This window comes from Phaethon lepturus, unplaced genomic scaffold (genome assembly GCF_000687285.1).
Source record: "Phaethon lepturus isolate BGI_N335 unplaced genomic scaffold, ASM68728v1 scaffold3326, whole genome shotgun sequence".
Taxonomy (NCBI): domain Eukaryota; kingdom Metazoa; phylum Chordata; class Aves; order Phaethontiformes; family Phaethontidae; genus Phaethon; species Phaethon lepturus.
Window position 1 is genome coordinate 108,961 of NW_010543909.1, and position 20,284 is coordinate 129,244.

General features: G+C 37.0%; 1 protein-coding gene across 1 annotated transcript in view; it reads right to left on the reverse strand.

Moving 5' to 3' along the window:
* KAT6A (K(lysine) acetyltransferase 6A) overlaps positions 1–19,676 on the reverse strand; it is a 47,509-nt gene extending 27,833 nt beyond the window's left edge. Inside the window, exons 1-2 of the mRNA XM_010288474.1 lie at positions 19,609–19,676; positions 18,725–19,495 (exon numbers count right to left, since the gene is read on the reverse strand). Of these exons, the coding sequence (XP_010286776.1) occupies positions 18,725–19,327 (603 nt within the window). The 5' untranslated portion in view covers positions 19,328–19,495; positions 19,609–19,676. The remainder of the gene's footprint in view (positions 1–18,724; positions 19,496–19,608) is intronic.
* Between the last annotated feature and the right edge of the window lie 608 nt (positions 19,677–20,284).

Below are 20,284 nucleotides of genomic sequence, written 5' to 3' on the forward strand. Positions count from 1 at the left end.
GGCACACCACTAGCAAAATAACAAATAGATATTAACTAGCCAACAATAGGTTTGGCCTGGAATAAGCAGGTGGTTTTTAAATTAAAGGACTGACATTCTACAACAGCCTCTACAATGTTAGATTATCGTAAGTTTTGAGACACATTCTTTGTATAGCTGTATCACATTACAGTTAATGATTTCACACATACCTTTTTCAGAGTATATTATGCAGCTACATATGCACATACTGTTAATTATTATATGGAGGCGTATGTCAGAAGAACTCCAAGGAATCTTTACTCTGGCTAAGTCAAAGCAAAACTACATCCAGAATAGTTTCTTGCAGAAATCAGGCTGGTTTATAGAAAAAGTATTATAGAAACGGGAAGATTCAAGCTGTATCTTTACTTCAGTGTACAGATCTAGTATACTTACAGACTGAGGTGTGTTCCTTAAAATATCCACTAGATGGAAAAAATCAGAACACCTTAGGAAATTTGCTATTTCAAAACTAAGCCACACAATGTGGAATGACTACTTGGTAATGAGAGCCTGACATTCCTCAACCTGAAGACAAGTGTTTATCTTAGCCTTTGGGTAAATCCCAGACAATGTTGAAGTGTAAATTAATATGAAATCACCTGCCCATCAAACTATTTCAGTCTGAAACACATTCATAAGTTTAGTTAATTGAAGGATTCCAGTTTCTGCTCCTTTTGAGAAAGGGAGAAAACAAGGCAACTGTAGATAGTTACATCAAGCATACAAATCATTAATATCCAAGTGGAAGAGGGAAACTAGCATCTTCAGTTCCACAGGAAGTACCTTTCCAGCCACAGTCACCATAATAGTGTTGGCTAAAATCAGCTATGCAAGGATCCCCCATTCTCTTTTAACACAGGGAGGGGACTGACTGTACACAAATTGTTATATTTCTGTTCATGACTGGACTTCAGGTGCCAGACAGCTAGCTGCCTCCAGCCAGTATGAGGTTTACTGGGGCTAAAAACCATGTATTAAAGGGTCTGTCAGTGCTTTAATTTCTTTGGAATCAATATTTCAGGAATTACTTTTACCCTCTACCTTCTGAGAGACACTCACTTGCCTTCTTACCTTCAGTCTCTTCTTCTTGAGAAATACTTACTACCTCTTGGAACAAGTTATTATCATGAACTAACGTTCACCTTTCCCGCAGGAATAGTAACTGCTTCTTTTTTTGCTATTTTTATTACATTTCAATACTACACAAAGTAGATAAGCACCATTATTCCTATTTTCAGAGAAGAAAATTCCTTGACTAATGTCAACAAGCAGATAAGCACGAAAACTAAAGAATGCAGTGATCCTTGTCTAGGCATCTGCTGGTCCTCTCTGAAAGAAACGCAGTGATCTTGATCCACCACAAAGTTGCAATAAAAAGGTTTAGAATCCTTTCAAATTAATTTTGTCATGTTCACTCACCCTTTGTATTTGGTCATATATCAGCTCAGCCAGTTAAAATAAAAAAATAAATAAAAAAAACACATTTACAAAACTCTTTACTTTCTTTTAAATAAAGCAAATTGTAACTTCCACAGTATCACTAGTGTAGTTTTGCCAGAAATGGACTCAGTGAACATAATTTCACACCCCAGAATCATTTGTTTCCTCTCTTTCAGTCTGAGGTTATGATAAAGTTTCCTAGAGAATCTCAACTACATTGTAACAGTCTTTCAGATAGGAGGTAAAAAGGAACATTTATTCTTTCTAATAGTTAAACTTTAATGTGACTGAACATTTGACAGCATCAATTTCCCTGCATGTATGACTAAATCTTACTTTCCGACACAAACAATTTACTGCTTTTTAACTCATAGTTAAGAGCCAATGTGACATTAAAGTTGCATTATCGAATGCTGAGGTTTACATCTGGTTAAAAAAAAAATGAAGCAGAAGGAGGGTTAAGAATGACAACCAAGCTATGACAAAAACATTTAAGTTACTTTACTCACTTCTGTTAGCTTTGAAGTTACAAATTCAAAGCAGAAGTAATTAGGTAAATGAAGACTGCCAAAAATACAAAAAGAAACCACGATCCAAACCCCCAGCATTTCCTTGCTCTGAATATAGAATAATCTCAGTGATACTGTAATAGAACAGAACAAGCACAAAATGTTGTTTTTCTTAATACAAAAGAGACAATATACTTTCAGAACTGAAATCTGCACCAAATTTCAATCTAAATTGCTTAAGTATCTCAGGAATACATATATGACTTCAGTTCAAAGGGCTGTAAAATGATGAGTTAATTTAAAGACTTAATGTAAGTCTAAAATGCCTACTCTGCAAATCTGGATATATAGAATCGAACTGCTAAAGTTGAGTACTTAGAAATGTGGTCAACATACAGTTACAATTAAGCAACCAGAAGAATTTAGTTTTCCATTATATACGTAATCACAGTAGCACTTGGAGAGACTACTTATTCATGGAGAAGGACTATACCCCAACATCACAAGACAAAGAAACCAGGCAAATCATACTTGCGATCACAGAGTAAGAACTGATGTTTTTACCATCCCTTACAGAGAATATCAAGAATGCATTTGGTCTAACATCTGCAAGTGTAGTGAAGTGGACTTAGTTACATGATCACACCTTGTTCACTGCATTACTGAATTGCAATATAATCACAGATAAAACATTCAAACTTTTGGCACCACTTAAGGAACACAAACACTGTTTGGTAATTACGTTTCTCTCTTTTTTTTTTTTTTAAATAAGAATAGCTTTATTACTTCTGAAGCAGTAATACGCTACAGCCCCTGACAAAGTGATGTGGTTTGAAAAACCAAGCCCCTTGCAAAGCATGAAGTTTAAAAGGGGATTTCTTCCCTCTGGTCAATAACACTGCAGACACCATGGAATGAGACAAATCATGTGAAAAGAGACAAGACGACTGCAAGATTTTTGCCAGCAGTATTAGGTGTGTGTGAAAGATACAGTAAGAATTAACAAAGTACTACTGGGCAGCAAGTAATAAAGATAACAGAACAACCTACAAGAAGCAGAAGGTAGAAACGAATGGCAAAATGCTTCTTGCAGGGAGCAGATAATAAAATAGTAATTGATGCAAAAAAGAATAAATATTTCCTATCTGGTTTTGCTTTATATTTTTAAATATTACAGACAAATACAAGAGGAATATAAAATTAGATTATCGAGATTATTATTAGGATTATATGTCTAGCTCAAATATTCACGTAACAGCAGGATACGGAAAAAATTTTCAAAGGGCAGACAATAAAATTATTTAAGAATAGATGACCTACAGAAATTAATATACTCAGAAATGACTGAGAAATTAATTGGACACAAAATACAGGTATACATGGAAAAATGTCAACATACTAATATAGAGCAACCTTTCTGATGAAGCAACAGCAGGTGAACCAATTCCTGACAGATAGGCATAGTCTTAAAATAACCTATTATTTTCTACAAGCAAGTCAAGCATAAAGATAAAACAAGAGAAACCTGTAGACAGCAGATGTACATATAACAAGAAGCTCTTTTAAATGTATTATGGGCAAAGAATCCTAAGCACAGCTTCTCTTACAAAACATCGTAGAATTGTTACTGAAAACATAAGAAAGCCAAAAATATTCCACAAATATTTATTCTTTGTTTTGGGAAAAAGCTACTGAGGTAATCCTATCACATGATGCCAATGAGATGGCCTCCTTGGCAACCCTAAGTATTTCCCATTTTAAAATCCCCCAAAGTTACAGTTCATATGCCAACAGCTGATGCTACTAACACTTCAAGCCCTCATGATGCTTACTAAAGATCTTTCTGTACGTCTTCCTAAGAAACAAGAATTAACAGCTTAGATGCATTAAATACATCCTTTCTGCCAATACCTTCTTACCTAGTGGGAAACCTTGTGGCATTGAACATTGCAGTCCTACATACTTATTAATCAAAGAACAACAGACAGCAAAAGGAATTAAAAAATTTGACTGTTTAAATGTATTTTGAAGAAATATTGTGCATTTAAACCTACTGTATACTTCAAGCAACATTCACTACTCTACATCAAAATTCACGTGTTGACCCAAACTTTCATTTAAATTATATATTAGCTTCTATGATGAGTACTGTTTGATATAGTTTTAGATGACTCACGCATGCCCACACATTTGAATCTCTCACCAAGTACATGCAATTCATTCATACAAGAATGGACATTTCACAAATGACAGCAGACATTTCTGGATACCAGTGATACTGTTATCCATGAAAGTATCGATCACTTTGACATAAATAATATATTCACATCTTTCTGGTCCCAATGCTGTGGAAAAAGTAATATCAAAATATCAACTTGCTAAACTGCATGCAGACCCCATTGGAATACTTTCTGCAGAGCAGAATAAGACTGATGGCAATTTCACTCCTTTTGGCACAGAAAAGCCAGCAGCAATGACCAGTGATATCACCCACTACATTGTATAGGAACATGTAAGTGACATGTCAATCAATGGAATTTCTGGAAGCAATCCAAACAGAGGTCTGACAAACATTCAAGCTCAGAAGAGATTGTAGATGGCTATGCCCCTTTGAACAATCCTCAGAGCTATCACCTTTCTTCTGATGGCAAAAACCACTAACACCATCACACCCCTAAAAGAGCACCAATCAAACATCAATTCAACAGCGCAGGCTACATTATTATCAGTTGGGACCTCCACTCTGTCTTTTTGATCTGAGAGACTACAATTTTTTTCTTCCCCAGGAGGAAACCATACACTTTGACCCATTGTTTCTTTTTATCTGTCTCAAACCCATGATTTTTTGCTTCCTTTTTTTGTGTGCAAGCCAACGTAAGAAACTGACACAGTTCTTGGAAATCAAAACTTAGGGGTTAAACCACTTATATAATCTGATACACTTTAAAGAAGTCTAATACCTTAATGAGGCAGTTTGCCTTTAGAAAAAAAATAGGACTACCATACCAGATTTATAAAAGTATCTTTTATAAGCATGTCTTTATTCAGTCAATGGATTGCTGTCAGAATGAAAACTTCCTGAGCTGCAGTCCTCCTTTTTTAAAATATGTAAAAAACCTGCTACTCTCCAAGCCTTACAGCTTAAGGTTTTACCACTATATCCGAAATAACATGCCAACTTCCTGATCCTTTAATTTGTTCCCTCACCTTCCATGAGAAAGGTTAGTACAGGAAGAGACACGGGGAAAAAAATGCAGAACTTTAAGCAGAAGTCAAGTCCTTGTCTTTTGTTTTAAATAAGTGCACTACAAAGTAATATTTTATAACATACAGTCAGCAACATAGCAATGTCAGAGATGCTCATTGACAAAGTCTGTCAGAGCATGAATTATGTAATCTGCTAACCAAGGAATCATATTTTCCTTTGGAGGAAGAGCTTACTCCAGGCAGCAGTACTCCAAAGTGTATTTGCTCTTCTTCCTGGCCAGCAAGGGTACCTCTGCCTTATCAACAATGATGATAACAATAATCTCCACTTGTGTTTCTTTTGATTTACTTGACTGTAAAAAGGAAACAACATTTCCCTTTCTCAAATTCTGATATTAGAGTTCAATTAGAACAGCCATTTACACTGAACCCGAGTAACTCAGTTTTCATTGTCATTTCAGCTACTCTAATTCAGCTGTGTGTATGCAGTACTACTGGATGTTAACTCGTATGATAAAGCAAGAATTATTTTTCTTTTATCTGTTTGTCTTGAAGGGAAAACTTGAAGCAATTGTGCAATCCAGGGCAGCTGATCATTTTACTGAAATGTTTTAGAATTTTATTATACTGTAACAACAACTTGGCACTAAAGAACAGTAAGCATGAAAAAAAAAGGTTATGTCCAATTAATCTTGTGTCTGACATATTTCATCAGACTGCCATCCTGCTTCACTAAGGATAAGACTCAAAATTACTTTCCTAGCCCGTATACTTTAATTACATGCTTTTCTTTTGTTCTTGTCTACACTGCACTTGGAAGTCGTTTAATATCATTAAGCTGCTCTTAACTATGCTTCTATTCACCTTGTACATGCTTCTATCCAACTTCACCTCCAATCCTCATGTAGCTGCAGCAAAGTATATGACATTAGCCAGAAGAAACCTAATTTATTGGAAAAGATGACCTACAAATAAAGTTCATTCAAGTAATCAAGTAACCAAACTTCAATGATACTCCCATGACTGCCACACAATGTTGCATCAAGGAGACTTCTATAGAAGATTGTTTCACTAGTTGTAGTGTAATACACTTTTCTCTTGCATTAAAAAAAGCACAGCACTACTACAGCCCCTGCAGACTTGCATACAAGTTATGGGGAATTTATTGTATTTGCAGTTCACATCTGAATGGTTTCAGATTCAATGATAGCTTCATATGATTACATATGCTTTCCAGCTATGTGACTGAGGTAGTTACAAAATGTTTACATGACCATAATAGCTGCATATTCCTTGTGAAACATTAGACGACATGAACAATTATATTCCTTAAGTTTTTCCCAATCTCTTATTTTTCTATAAGTTATTGACTAGCAAAGCTTAGCAGTGAATTTAATTAGCTGCCTTGCAATTTATTTTTTTTCTTGAATATAACTACTTCTCTGTGAACAGGAAGAGCAGACAGCATATACCACTTCACTGAAAAAAACTTCCCCAAACACAGCTGGCCTCATCTAACAGTGGCTATCCTATATCATTTGTGAAAGCAACCTTGTGAAAGCAGAGCTGCAACGTTCATGCAACTTTTCAGGGAAGAAGTAAACTATTTCATGTATCCTCTGCAGGAAGTTCATGAGCAATTTATTTAATCAAAGAGAATTCTATAGAACCTCTGTACAGTCAAAAGTCTAAGATAGTCTCTCTTACCTCTTCCAGCCAGTATTTGTGCACACACTGTTCATCCCCATAGTCCTTCAAATTTGAATGTCCACATGTAAACACTGTCTAGCTTTGGAAGAACCAGATCAAAGACCAGCCTTCACAGCTTCAATGTTTCCTGTATTTACAATCTCTGACAAGCTGTAAACAAACACTTAGCCACATTTTAAAAACAAATCAACTACAGTTTGGGGGAATAAAGACTAAGATTCTACTAGAATTCAAAATATTTTAGAATAATTTATTAAATTTTAGTAACTTTGAATGTGGAGATCAGGCAACTCCTCCAAAGCTTCTGTGTGAGACTGTGTTATGCTAAGTATGGAGAGATTTCACTGCTGCTGTGTTTGTTCAGCAAAGAACATCCTGGCAAGTGAAAAACGCAAGCACACAATGAAAGATTCGTGAAAACAAGACTGGAAGCAGCCAGCTCAGTTTCATACTGTAAATTTTTGGCAGCCATTCAACTCCTTCTGCTGTTTTTCTTGCAAGCACATCTATCTGTGTGATGTCACCAGATTCAGTGAGGGAGGGAGCCAGAACAAATTGGACTGATGGAGTCTTACAGCCTGCCAGCCTCTCAGCACATGTTCTTACTATACAAAGAATGTCTAGAAACCAAACGTGCTCTTACAGATTCACAGACTGTACTCCCTCCTAAAGGCGACCAGGGAGAAGTGCCTATGGAAAAAGTGGGCGGAAGGGGGAATTTAAAATCGCAGTTTCACCCAATCCACCTGCTTTGTAGTCGTCTTAATTTAGGAAAAGTGAGGTAAGCAACTCCTCAAAACTCACAGCCAGCTCTGTAGCCCACACTGTCACAGTGGTCACTGTCAATAACCTGAATGCACTTTACTTCCTGCAGACATGTTAATACCATCAGAGACTCACTAGATACCAGGACTGTCTTTGCCCCATCATCACACATCTGCTTGTAATAGTCATTGTGGTTGGAACCGAGGAGGTGTAAAATTAAAGCTAGTGTAAAAGAAACACCAGATTTTTTTTTTTTGCTTTGCTTTTTAAGACATCCTCAATGTGAGTCCTCCAGAGAGAGAATCTACAACTAGTATTTACAGAACCATCCTCACTACAGTACACTTTTTTCTTAACTAGGAAAGCTATCCAGGAGCACTGATAAGTGTTTTTTTTGTAAGGCCTGTTTTTAAAAAAGTGACAGACCACTACTCCTCGCTTCAAATATCCCATGCTGTTGCAAAGCTCTGCCTCAAATGCTGAGGCTACTGGAAAGAGTAGATGAACTAGAAAAGCCAGAGGGGAAGTACAACCTATACCACATGAATAAAATTATTTAAAACATGAGGAAAGATGTTGCAGCGAGCAGGGCATCACAAAGCCTTGACCATACCTTTTGGATCAGTGGCTGGCGAAGAAAATTCCTCTTTTTTGTTGTATATAGGGAAAACAGCATAATTTAGGAAATACTATTCAGTAATATCAACTTGCAGCAGCAGGGAGTTCAGTTTTTTTAAACTGGTGAACAACTTACCCTTCTTCTTCTGAGTTACCAAATCACAATTCTTAACATCTCTCCAGACAGTACCATGAAAAAAAAAACATGAAGCAACTGAGAGTCCAACCAGAAATTCTTTAAAATACTCTTTGTGCTCAAGAAAACAATGCTAAATATATTTTAGTAGACATGTGAAAAACTACTACAACAACACATGTATGTATGTTTGCCTGTGTCAATGGATATTTTGTCTCCAACTCACTTAGTTGAGTCTCACTTGAAAGAAAGCAGAGTATTTATATGGCAGAATGATGGCCTAAAACATGAGGCTACATTAAAACAAGTGTAAAGGGAGAAAAGATAAAAAAGTATACAGAAGAAATGACAAGCATGAAATACATACCTCTGCCTCAGAGAGATATAAAAGGGTCATTTAAAAGGGGCGGGGGGGAAGACATTCAAAGTAAGTGCTGCTGTTTGAAGAAGGACTATTACAATGGAAATAACATCTGAAATGCTGTTGCAAGAGTAAAGTGAAGTGTGAAGGTTAATAGCTTAGATATTCGTGCAGTATATACAGCCTGAATTCTATGCAGTGGTTATGACATCTGGAGACCTAGGAAAAAAGAGCAATGTGGACACTACTTGGTGCTGACATTCAACCCAAAGAGATTGCCTTACTATTAGATGTACACACAATAAGAACTTTACAGAGTGTCAACTGGAAATATTTAGACAGTCAATTGTTAAATAACCTTCCCAGAGCTAACAAGACCTCTAATCACAGGATTAAAACAATTCAAGATTTGTACGTCACAATCAGAATCACATACCAAGACTTCCTGCCTGCAAACTGGGTGGGAGGGCGGGGGGGTAGACATGACAGGAGGGAAGGGAGGCTCCTCAAATTTCTTTATTTGAAGTATAAAGAAACTCCCTTCATTTGACGCTTATTCAGGAACCTGGTGGTTCAAGTAACTGAAGTTTTCTTTACCCAAAGCTATAACCTGTAAGCTCTCTCCTTTACTTTGTTCCAGCTTCCTGATTTTCAACAAAATAAAGGATGCTGTCTTACAGATGACTATATCACTCAGTTTAAGATTAAATAATATTTCTAAGTAGTCATAAACTTCCACACTGGAAGTTTATGACTACTTAGACTACTGCTCCTCTCATTGGAAACTCAGTTTTGCATTCCATGATACTTTGGTTTTCACAAAAAATAAGGAACTTCAATATTGACTCTGTTTTCTAGCAACAACAAATTACTTCGGGGATGAGACTTTTACAAACACCTAAGTAATTTCTGTGCATATAGGTAATTATTCCATCTTTAAATACCATGCACTGGTTTACTGCAACATTAGCTGCATCCCTAAAAGAAGGGAAAATACTTCAGTTAGAAAACAAATATGAACAAAAATATTTAACACAATGCAGGGGCCCACATAAACATAACAGAGGAGGCACAAAAGGAACCCTCATTCAGTGCTATTCTCCTTCCCAGCACCTTGCGCAGTCTGCACAAGCACAGATCATTCCCACATGAGCAGCCTTATACACCAAGTGTGGCAAAAACCCAAACAGGCACACATAAAACCTTTTCCAAACAGGTCTGCTGCTGAGACACTGCCCATACAAAGGTACCCTGAATTTGCAAGACCAAGTTTGTGCTGAAGTAAGGCAGTCAGTCACTGTATTTTTACAGATGTATATTTAAAAAAAAAAATTGGTAGCAGCACAAAGCGAGTGCATCTACTTTCTGAGATGGCTCTAAAGATTTTGCATGCATCTTAATGATTAGCAGCTTCTGAAGCTTAGTCATTGTAACATTGAGCAGCAGAATTTCTTTCTTTCCTTCCACACACACATTCAAGGAATTCACTATAAGTCCAGACAAGTTCAGAGACCCAGCACTCCAATAAAAACACCTCATTTCTAAATATCCAGGATTGAGTCTCAACGACTGAGGAGAAATCTAATGCCTGGGAGAGGTTATATATTGTTGAAGAATTTTAAATGAAGTCAAACCTACATACACAGATATCTAAAAGCTGTATCCACCACCAATTTTCTTGGACTTTTAAGATTAGATGGGACAGTTTAACAGAAATGGGGCAAAATGCATAAAATGGAGATTTCCTTTATAATTTACCTTTAGTTTTGACATAATTTCCATTTTACACATGGATAAATGGAGACAGAATGGTGACTCAACTTGCTGATAAAGATTTAAAAGCAAAGATTCCAGAAAAGGGGGAGCTCCATTCTTTTAAATTTTTATATTTATATAAATATATTTATATTTAAATATTTTAAATAACACTTGGGCAGGTATGTCGCTGTGTACCATGACCCATAATTTGTTCTATCCAATTTTCAGCAATACAGTGAACTGATAGAGGCATTGATAACTACAAGTTTTAGTAATTCATAGGTCTTCACGGAAACATGCTTGGAAGATTCAGTATTTTCAACCCAGAATTCATCATTCATGCATGGGTCCACAGACTGGTTAACTGGCCTTCCAACATATCTCAAAACAAGCAAATATGGTATCAATGGGATTCTGTTTACCATGCAAGGGTCAGTCTTTTTGGACACCTTCCTCCCTCCTTTCTTTTCAATCTCACTGTAAGTCCAGATTTACCACAATAGCAGTAACAATGGAAAGACTGCCAGATTCTTGGACAACAAAACAAGCAATGAGCTACAGTTTCTCCTATCTACCCACCTACTCCACAGAGGACAAAGGTCACACAGCAGTCTGTCACACACAGGATTTGTTTACCAGATATTCTGTTGATTGCATATTTGTACTCATTTTAAGAACATGGAACCTATCTTTCAACTAAAACGACATTACTTCATTTAATATTTATACCTTTTTAACTGTTCTTCCCACCACCACTATGACATAAGATAAAATTGCTGGGAAACCAGAGGAAGGGCAGGGACAGAATTATCTGACCTCATTCTCTCTTCTGTTTCTTCCCTTGCTACATAACAAAGCTAACATTGGAATCAAGCTGTTGTTTATTTAGCAATGTTCTCCACCATCCACCCTCCTCCCTGTCTGACTATACTGTAAAGCTCTGTAGTAAATAAGGTTCCTTTATTAACCAAACTTCAGAGATGCATCACTCCATATCTGTCAACAATCTCCAGGACAGAAAGGACTAACAACCGGGATCCAGCCAACATATTGGACCGGTCTCCTTTTTAACCAGCTATCCTATATTCAGCTTCTGGTGAAACTGTGTCAGAGAATGTCATTAAAAACACTTCCTCCATAGTAGTACCCCACTGATGTAGGTACTCATCACAACACCTGATGTTCTCCCACATTCACAAACTTCGCCTTTGAGTTACCATTACTCCAAATACTGCCGGAGCCCCTCTTGGTATCATTCCTCACCCCTTCTCCCTAAATGCACTGTCTCATAGCATCCATTCATGGCTGTCCACGACAGTAACATTTCTGACATGCTTACATTTGCTCTATTACTAAGAGCTACTTCACCTGTTCACTGATCGAGTGAATCATGTTCAAAGTAATTTTTTAGCACTTGAGTTTCCAGAGTTACACAGAGTACAGATGGAGGCCATCTGTTATCAACCACCTCTTTTTTTTTTTTTTAAAAAAAAAAAAAAAAAAAAAAGACAGAACTACAGCCTTCTCTTCCACAGAACCAGCTGGAAGAGAGTGAATCCTAATCCTCCTCCAGCTGGGAACCAAAGCTTGAAGAATGCCCTTGGACAGAAAGGGTGAGCTCTCAAAATGTAATTACAATGCTCTAGTTGCAGATCCTTTATGCACTCCACCCAAAACAAACCAATCCACAAATAACTTCCGCACCAGTATTGGTAAATCCTTTGCTTTAAGACATGGAATTAACAGCTACTAACCTAAAACAGGCACAGTATAGCAATAGCTGTTGAATGCTTGAAGGCCTTCAAAACAACTCTGATGCCCTCAAAACATACGAACTTTCTAAAAAGATACAAGAAGTTTAGCTTCATGTGATAAACACGAGTGCACACTGGGATCTAGAACTATTTGCAAGAGGGAAGGCCTAAAGAATGCTGCATGTATAACAACCCACAGTTAAACTGATTGGTAAGTACCAACAGATATAAATAACAACACAAATCTAGGAAACAGACATGCCATAAGGAACACATGTGAGACAGCAGCACAGGGAATCTGCTTTAAATATTCCTCCCATTTTTCAGCCACAGAAGTTTCCCTCATTTTTCTTTCAGGAAGCACTTTCAAAATTTTGTTTTTATACTCTCAGTTGCACTGCAGGACAATATTAAGATACTTACTTAAAGGTTGCTACAGCCACATCCAGTTTTAACTGACATAAAAGAGTTTCAAGGAGAGTGCAAATGGACATCAATTAATACCATCTGTAGTTTCCTTTTAATTGTGGAAAACACAGTCCTACCATTGTCCTGAGATCAAATTTCAAATGCTCTGGAAACATCCAACACGTTTATCAATTATTTCAACTTCTTCAGTTAGCTGATGTGTTAACATACTCTTTTTTTTTTTTTTAATAATAACAATTTTAGAAAAAATTCTTACTGCCTTTTAACCTGTATTCTGTAACAAGTGTTAACAAAACAAATGCACAGCAGTTGTCTTTGTCTAGAGCTTCCAGCCTTAAGACCTGCTCTTGGCTCTTAAACAGTAATCAATATTACTGTATTGTAGTAGTCTTGTAGTAGTGCAGTAATTCTTGCATTGCAGTAATACTGTACTATTAAACAGTATTTGTTAATTGTAGTCATACTGCAAAAAAATCATGCACAGACCACACAAATGGTAAATTTAATTCCTATTTCTTAAATACATTATTACTATTTTTGTTGACAGTGAATGGATAAGCAGAAAGTGCAGGATAGTAAAACAATACACTTCAGCATTTATCAAAAACTGCTGCATTAATAAGGTAACACAGTTTGCCTGAACTTCTATACAAGTACTACATTCTGATCTCCCACATCTTCACTGGTTTTTGACTAAAGCTAGTATTCAAGCTGTAGCTGGGTTCCTCCTTCCAGCTTGATCATCATACTACACAATTTTAAAATCATGCTAAATGATTCCAGAAGAAGATAACACCCTGAAGTACTGCCATAATACAGTGTCACAATTTTTTGTAATCTCAAAACCATGAATGCATGTTTTGTAATGACTAAAAGACATGATTAAAATTTTCAGCATGTAGCTAATATACCATGACCTTTATTTGTTATATAGATAGTATTATCTTGAGCTCTCCATCTCCTGAGCGTTGTCTTATTTCACACTAGATGCCAGCTTTCTAAAATAAGATGCATTTCAGTTATTCTTCTGTACAGTGCCAACACAATATGACTTGAACTACTAGGTACCATAGCCCTACAAATAAAGGCTACTGTACCAATGAGAACTGTTCAGGAACAACCCAGGGCTTTCCAGACCAATATAGGTTCAGTGAGCTCTTCTTTTGTTTCAACAAAACAGGAAAAAACAAAAGTAATCTATTTCAAAGTTTCTGATCAAAAAGACTCTTCAAGTATTGCAATCTGCAATCCTTTCCCCCAGCATTCTAAAGATGCAGCACACAACTGCATAAGAAGTTTCTCACAATTACATATATATAACATGCATTTGATAGCCATCAGATACTCGTTATTTTTCAGGCTTCAAATGCGCAGAGTATTTCAAACTAAGGGCCTATAAAAGAGAGAAATCAGTATTTCCTGTCTGTCAAATGCAATCCACCTTTTGTGCCAAAAAGTAAGCAAAGAAATAAAAGTATTAGTGGTACAGATAAAACACAGGTACAGCAGGTTGCATGGCCAACTCAACAGAATACAACCAAGGCCTCTGATGATGTGCCAGTTCACAATAGAGACAATTAAAGAGGCTACTGCTCTGTGCTGCCCTCTCTCTTCCTTCATCGGAAATTGTCTCCCTCCAGCAGCAGCTGAATTTCACAACACGGAACATTAACTTAAACCAACAATTTCATTTAATACTAATAAACTGGGCTACAACCACAGCAATTGAGGAGCAAAACACCATTTGCTTTATCTTTGCAATGACTGTGGTAACCTCTGGGAGAGACGCAAGGTGTCGGTATGAACAAGATTAACTTCCTAAATCATCTCTACAGCACCTGTCCCAGTCATTAACAAAAAACCAAACAAAAACAAACCCCAAAACTAAAAACCCAGTCAAATGGTGGTGAAATATCCCAGAAAAATTCATGACAATACTCTCTAAGCTTTTTCTGCATACTCATTTCAAACTTTTCTACTCCCAAAGACATCTCAACAGCCAGTATATGTTAAAACAGTATCATTATTTATTCTGTGGAGCTTTTATAAAGATGAGAAAAAAAAATCTGCCCTCAGCTATCTAAAGATACATGGCATTCATTCAAAAATAAGTCATGGTTTCCAAAGCAGCACCAAAGAATTTTTTTCTCCCACCTCAGAAAAAGCATTTTTAAAAATAATAATTAGTAGGAAGTTTCAAGAAATAAAAATGTTCCTCTGAACACATACTAGAAAACAGCAATTTTTCCTCAAGAAAAAAAACAACTTTAAAAAGTAAAAATCCTGTTTCAGTCTGCAGGTATGCTAATTACACATGAAACAGAAGTGACAGTTATACTTTAAAGAAATCTTTCATGCATATTTAATAGGGGTTTCACTGTAGAAATTGCACTGTAACAGTGGAACTACTATTTTAGAGTCTAGCTTGCACAGTATTGCTCATTCCCTACAGATGTCACTGATGGATGGTGGACCCGGTGCCGAATGTTCTTTGCTCCATGCTTATCACCTCTTCAGCTGACCTAACGTGGGAGGCCTGACATCTATACTTCCTCACTTCCAGCTATATTGAAGGGATAGTACTTGCCTGATACTTGCCCACAACGCAGCAACTCAACCACCTTCCCTTGCATTACAATTTCAGTATGAACTTCCTTTACTTTTAGGTATTGCAACAATTTGCCACCACCCCCACCCCCTTCTTTCTTGTCACAACAGGGTTAGGTATTGTGAATCTTACCAGTCTGTCACCTATCATAGAAACAACACCGAAATCAAGTGCAGCGTTTAGTCCAAAACTTCACAAGGAGTGCAAAAACAGCTCTTAGCTGCAATTCCCATTTTAGATTCTAAACTGCAGGAAACTGAAAGAAAACGCCACTTCCCTAAAGTCTACACATGAGTGAAGGCACATATAGTGCTTAAAACTGAAATTAAAGACAACTCTTCTTTTGTCAGCCATTGTCACTAACAGATAAGCAAATTTCAGCACTCAGCTCTGCCCATCAGCCCTTTTTTTTTTCCCCCCTCCATTTGCTTGTTTTCACCCAAGTAGTGTTTTTAGGCTAGGGATTTCAAAACCATAATGTCAGCAGCGTATCATTACTACCTGATAAGCCATGATAACCTTACAGGTTTTTTTTGCCCTTGAATGCTAGAATGTGGTATTCACAGAACACAGGGATAAAAAATAAGATCGGAAAAAACCCAAATAATACCTAGTAAACAAAGCTTGTGTAGTGCTGCTTTATGTTTATTTTGTTTAAAAAATTTGAGCCTCAACTTTCATAGATCTGCAAGGCACTCTGTTTCGTATTACACAGCAAAATACCCATGATCAAATGCTCACTTCTAGGCATCTAAACAAAGTGATACTACTATCAGACAGGTAAGCACTTGCAGCTGACTGGAAGCTACGTTTGAACAAATGAAAGGAAGAAATATTACACCTTTAAGATTGATAAATTTGAGAGCATGGAGAGTTCTTAAATGGATGTTAAAGACCGAAGGATAAAAAATTAACAACAGCGAACAAGAGGCAGGTCATTAGGATTTCTCAGGTTAAGCTTTTGTTCATGTTGTTGCCAAGACTCTTCTAAGAATCAAGAGAAACATTGTCACAACACTCCCAAAGAATCTGTACTGAATAATTCCATTAAAGGAAAAAAAAAAAAAGGGAAAAACAAAACAAAAACCACTCTCAAGCACCCAATAAATCACAAAAATTACTACAGCATAGTAAGCCTTTTGTACCTGCATAACTGGTTGAGATTTAACACAAAACAGTAGTGTGAAGGAAGATTATGACATTGCCTGCATCTAAGGAATCAAAAACCAAACCAACACATGAAAGAAACAACAAAAGACAAAAGCATCTTAAAAATGCTGTAGAATAGGAACTGATCTTTTGGCTTTCACTGACTTGCCGGTCATTTAATGCTGGCAGAGTCTACATAGATGTTTTAATATCTTATCTTCAAAATGACTTAAGAAACTAGTATGAAACTCATCATGGGTTACACAGCACAGAGATGGTACATGAGGAGCAGAAATACAGGATCTTAGTTTAACACACACATACAAAAAAACCAAAACAAAACAACCAGAAGAATTTATTGAAGAAATCCCTTGCAAAATTTCTACTATAGCTAGCATGTATTCTAATGTTACTAACAATCCTTCTAGTGTTCAAGCTGCTCAGACCTAAGCAGGTGGAAAGGAATTAGGGAGCATATCTAACAGCCCAAAATGCACATACATATATGTGTTTATATTTATGCACACACAAGAACTTGATACACATATTTTTTCCAGGGGACAAACAACAAACCCCAGACCAAATTCAGTATTTATAGTAGCCCGACATTCACCACTCTGATATATCCTATTTTAAGAAAACCTCAGGGATTACTTAATCTGAAAGAATATCAAGCTGGTCCTGAGTTTTGGCACATTACAAGAAGCCTGAATAGGCTGTGAAACACCCTGTGTTAATACTAATACTCACAACTAATATTTTCCACTGTTACTACCACTCTCAATCCAGCTGCCGCATGGGCCAGGCTTGTTTACATCCAGTTTTCATACTATTTTACAGTTATACTGATTTCATTACAGATATAGTTGGAGAAGTACATAGGAAACATTTGTAGACAGAACACTTTAAAAAAAGGACAGAGGAAGCTACTGGAATTTTCAGCATAGTAAGTATTACTTTTACTTCCTACATTCCACCAGCCCACAACACAACACTCTGACTAGTTAAGTACTGCATCTACAGAAGAGCTCCCACAGTTAAATTAGAACTTCAGAGAAACTGTACTGGTGATAAAGCAGCTGTGCAGATTTTATTTATTTTTTTTTTTTTAGGAAGACAACTCCTACAGTAGTTTTAAGTCTTCAAACCCAAATAGATCACAAAGCATCCACCTCACCACAGAGTGAAGCTGACTTGAAAAAACATGAGCAGCACACACTCAAAGCAGTCAACCCTGAGGAGGATATTTACAACAACAAAAAATTTCCAACATTGCTGAAAAATGTTATCTATTACAGATAGAAAAAATAATTTTTGCATTCCAGAAGTCCTGGAAACTTGTAGTGCAAATATATGAATTACTGGCAAATTGGTCTTCCATAAACAAAGATAGACTTCTGTTTTAGTCTTCTACAGGAGCACATGGACTGTAGAAGTGATACAGTCATACTGACTGGGTATGAATTTCACTACAACAACTTCATCTTAGGGTTGGAGCAGAGGGTCAAAGACCTTAGGCATGCAGAAGGATGGAAAAAAGGCGGGGCAGGAGGGAAGCATAAAAGTAAGAGAAAACAACAGAAAAATACTTTGGTTTGTACAATGAACTATATTTAGGAAGGGTGGGGGGAGGTACAGAAAAGGAAAGAGAAGTCCATGACTATTCATTCCAGCATTTCCATGCTCTCTACATCCTTTGATTTCACTCTTCTTTTCAACTGCTATACCCTATAAACCTTGTCTTCTTATTTCACAACAAAGCTGTTCTGGGACAGCAAGTGATTTTTTCATTGCAAAGAAAGCCTCTATGACAGCATTAGGCGGCAATTGCTAATCAGCCCTTTACTACACTACCTGTATTCAAGTAAGAAGCTGAACTGGCAGTCAAATAAAAATGTGAAAATAAGAGATGATGATCTCAAGTTTGCTTTGCAAATCCACCTCGCCTTAAAGCGAGGAGGTTTTGCTAACATAACCATAGTAAGCCTGTTATACATCCAATTCCACTGTACAGAAGTGTTAAGAGGTAAATTCCCCACAGTAGCTCATTTGCAGTTTTTGGGTCCAAAGTACAAATTACAATCTATTACACTTCCTCTCATCACTCTTAGAAATTTGGACACAGTACTATCTGCACACATTAGTAATTTCTAACTTACAAGGTGCAGGTTAAACAAATCATCGACCTCAAATTGTGACTCTGTAGCGACACATTTCACCAATCAGAAGAAAACGCCCATGCAAACTGGGTCTTACCTTATCCTTTTCATGGGGGAGGAGACACACTGGAGGGAGACAGGAAAGAGACTCAAAACTCTCCTTCCCATCAGCATTAGTGGTTGCTTTAGTGTTGAGTTGGTACAGAGGTCCATCTTTAAGGAGCCTACCATGGCCAACAGCACGTTTGACAGCTAATCGTAATTGCTGGTGAAAAATGGAGGCAGCACTACCTCCAAATAATGCAGACACATCTTTCTGACCTTTCAGAAAGCGCTCAATGTTCTTCAAGGACGAGCCACTAGACTCAGCCAAGCCCTCAATTGCCCGTTTGATAAGTTTATTCCAGTCCACGTTTGGTTTACCATCCAACTTGCCATGGTTCCGAGGCTTTGGAAGTGCTATTCTCCCAGGATTATCAGGATCCTTGTAGGAGTTGAGACCCTTGTTGGAGACTTTTAAAATAGTTCCATCTTTAACACTCAACTCTAGCTGTTCCAGAACAGTTTTGCGGTCCAAACCGTGTGAAGACGACACTGCATTGCATATCCTCTCCTCTGAAGGACGCTGTTTTTGCTTCTTTACCTTTTTGATTGCCTCCAAAATCCACTCTGTATACAGCGGGTTGGCGAGTTTTACCATGGTGAAGAATTCCGTATATCCATAGAGTCGTTATCCTTTATCCTGATGCTGAACAAGTTTCACACAATGAGAAAACAGATTCTCGAATGATGGGAACCAGCTAACCATAGCATACACGTTTTCTGTTCTGAATTGCTCCTCCTTTCTCAAACATTATTTGTTTTCACACTGCAGAGAAGAAAGCAAAACAATTAGAAATTTCCACATTCTTTCCAATAAATCCCATAACAGCTTCAGAGACAGTTTTTCCACAAAGGTATAAAGATTTCAGCGTATCTCACCTCAGCTTCTGGTCTGCACACTCACAATCAGAAAAACTGTAACATTAGGCCTGGAAGAAAACAAGGAGAGAGACATTTCCAAAGAACAGTTAGAAAAAAAAAGTTAGCTGTCAACATGAATTCATTAAACATATAGTAGAGTTTTAATGCACTACTACAGTTCTGAAACACTGAAGCAATACTTAAGGTTTTAACTTCACTACTAATAAAAGCATGCTTTAACACTGAAATAACTCCAAACAACCTAGAGAAAAAAGTGTGCCTTTTTTATTTCAATCCATAAGTCAGTATAAATTCTATACCAAGTTTGATATTATTGCTGAACACAACCTAAATTAATGGGGGGTGGGCAGGGGACAACACCCACAAGAAAAATCTTAAAAAAGCAGCAGCTCTCTTCATTTTTACACATGGAGGACACTGCCTGAAACTTCAACAGAAAGCAGTAGAAATAGCCAAGAGCCTTGAGCTAACAGCAAGAAACTTTCAGAGCTCTTCCAGGAGCGTAATCATAGGTCTGATTCCCTCTTGCTAAGAAAAGCTATGACTGTTGTTCCATCAAGAAAAAAAGTAGGAAGATGCATCTGGAGATTGTAATTAAATGTTCCACTTTCAGAGACCATAGAAAAGAAGAATACAACATTATAATATTCACTATAGATGAAGCACACTGAAA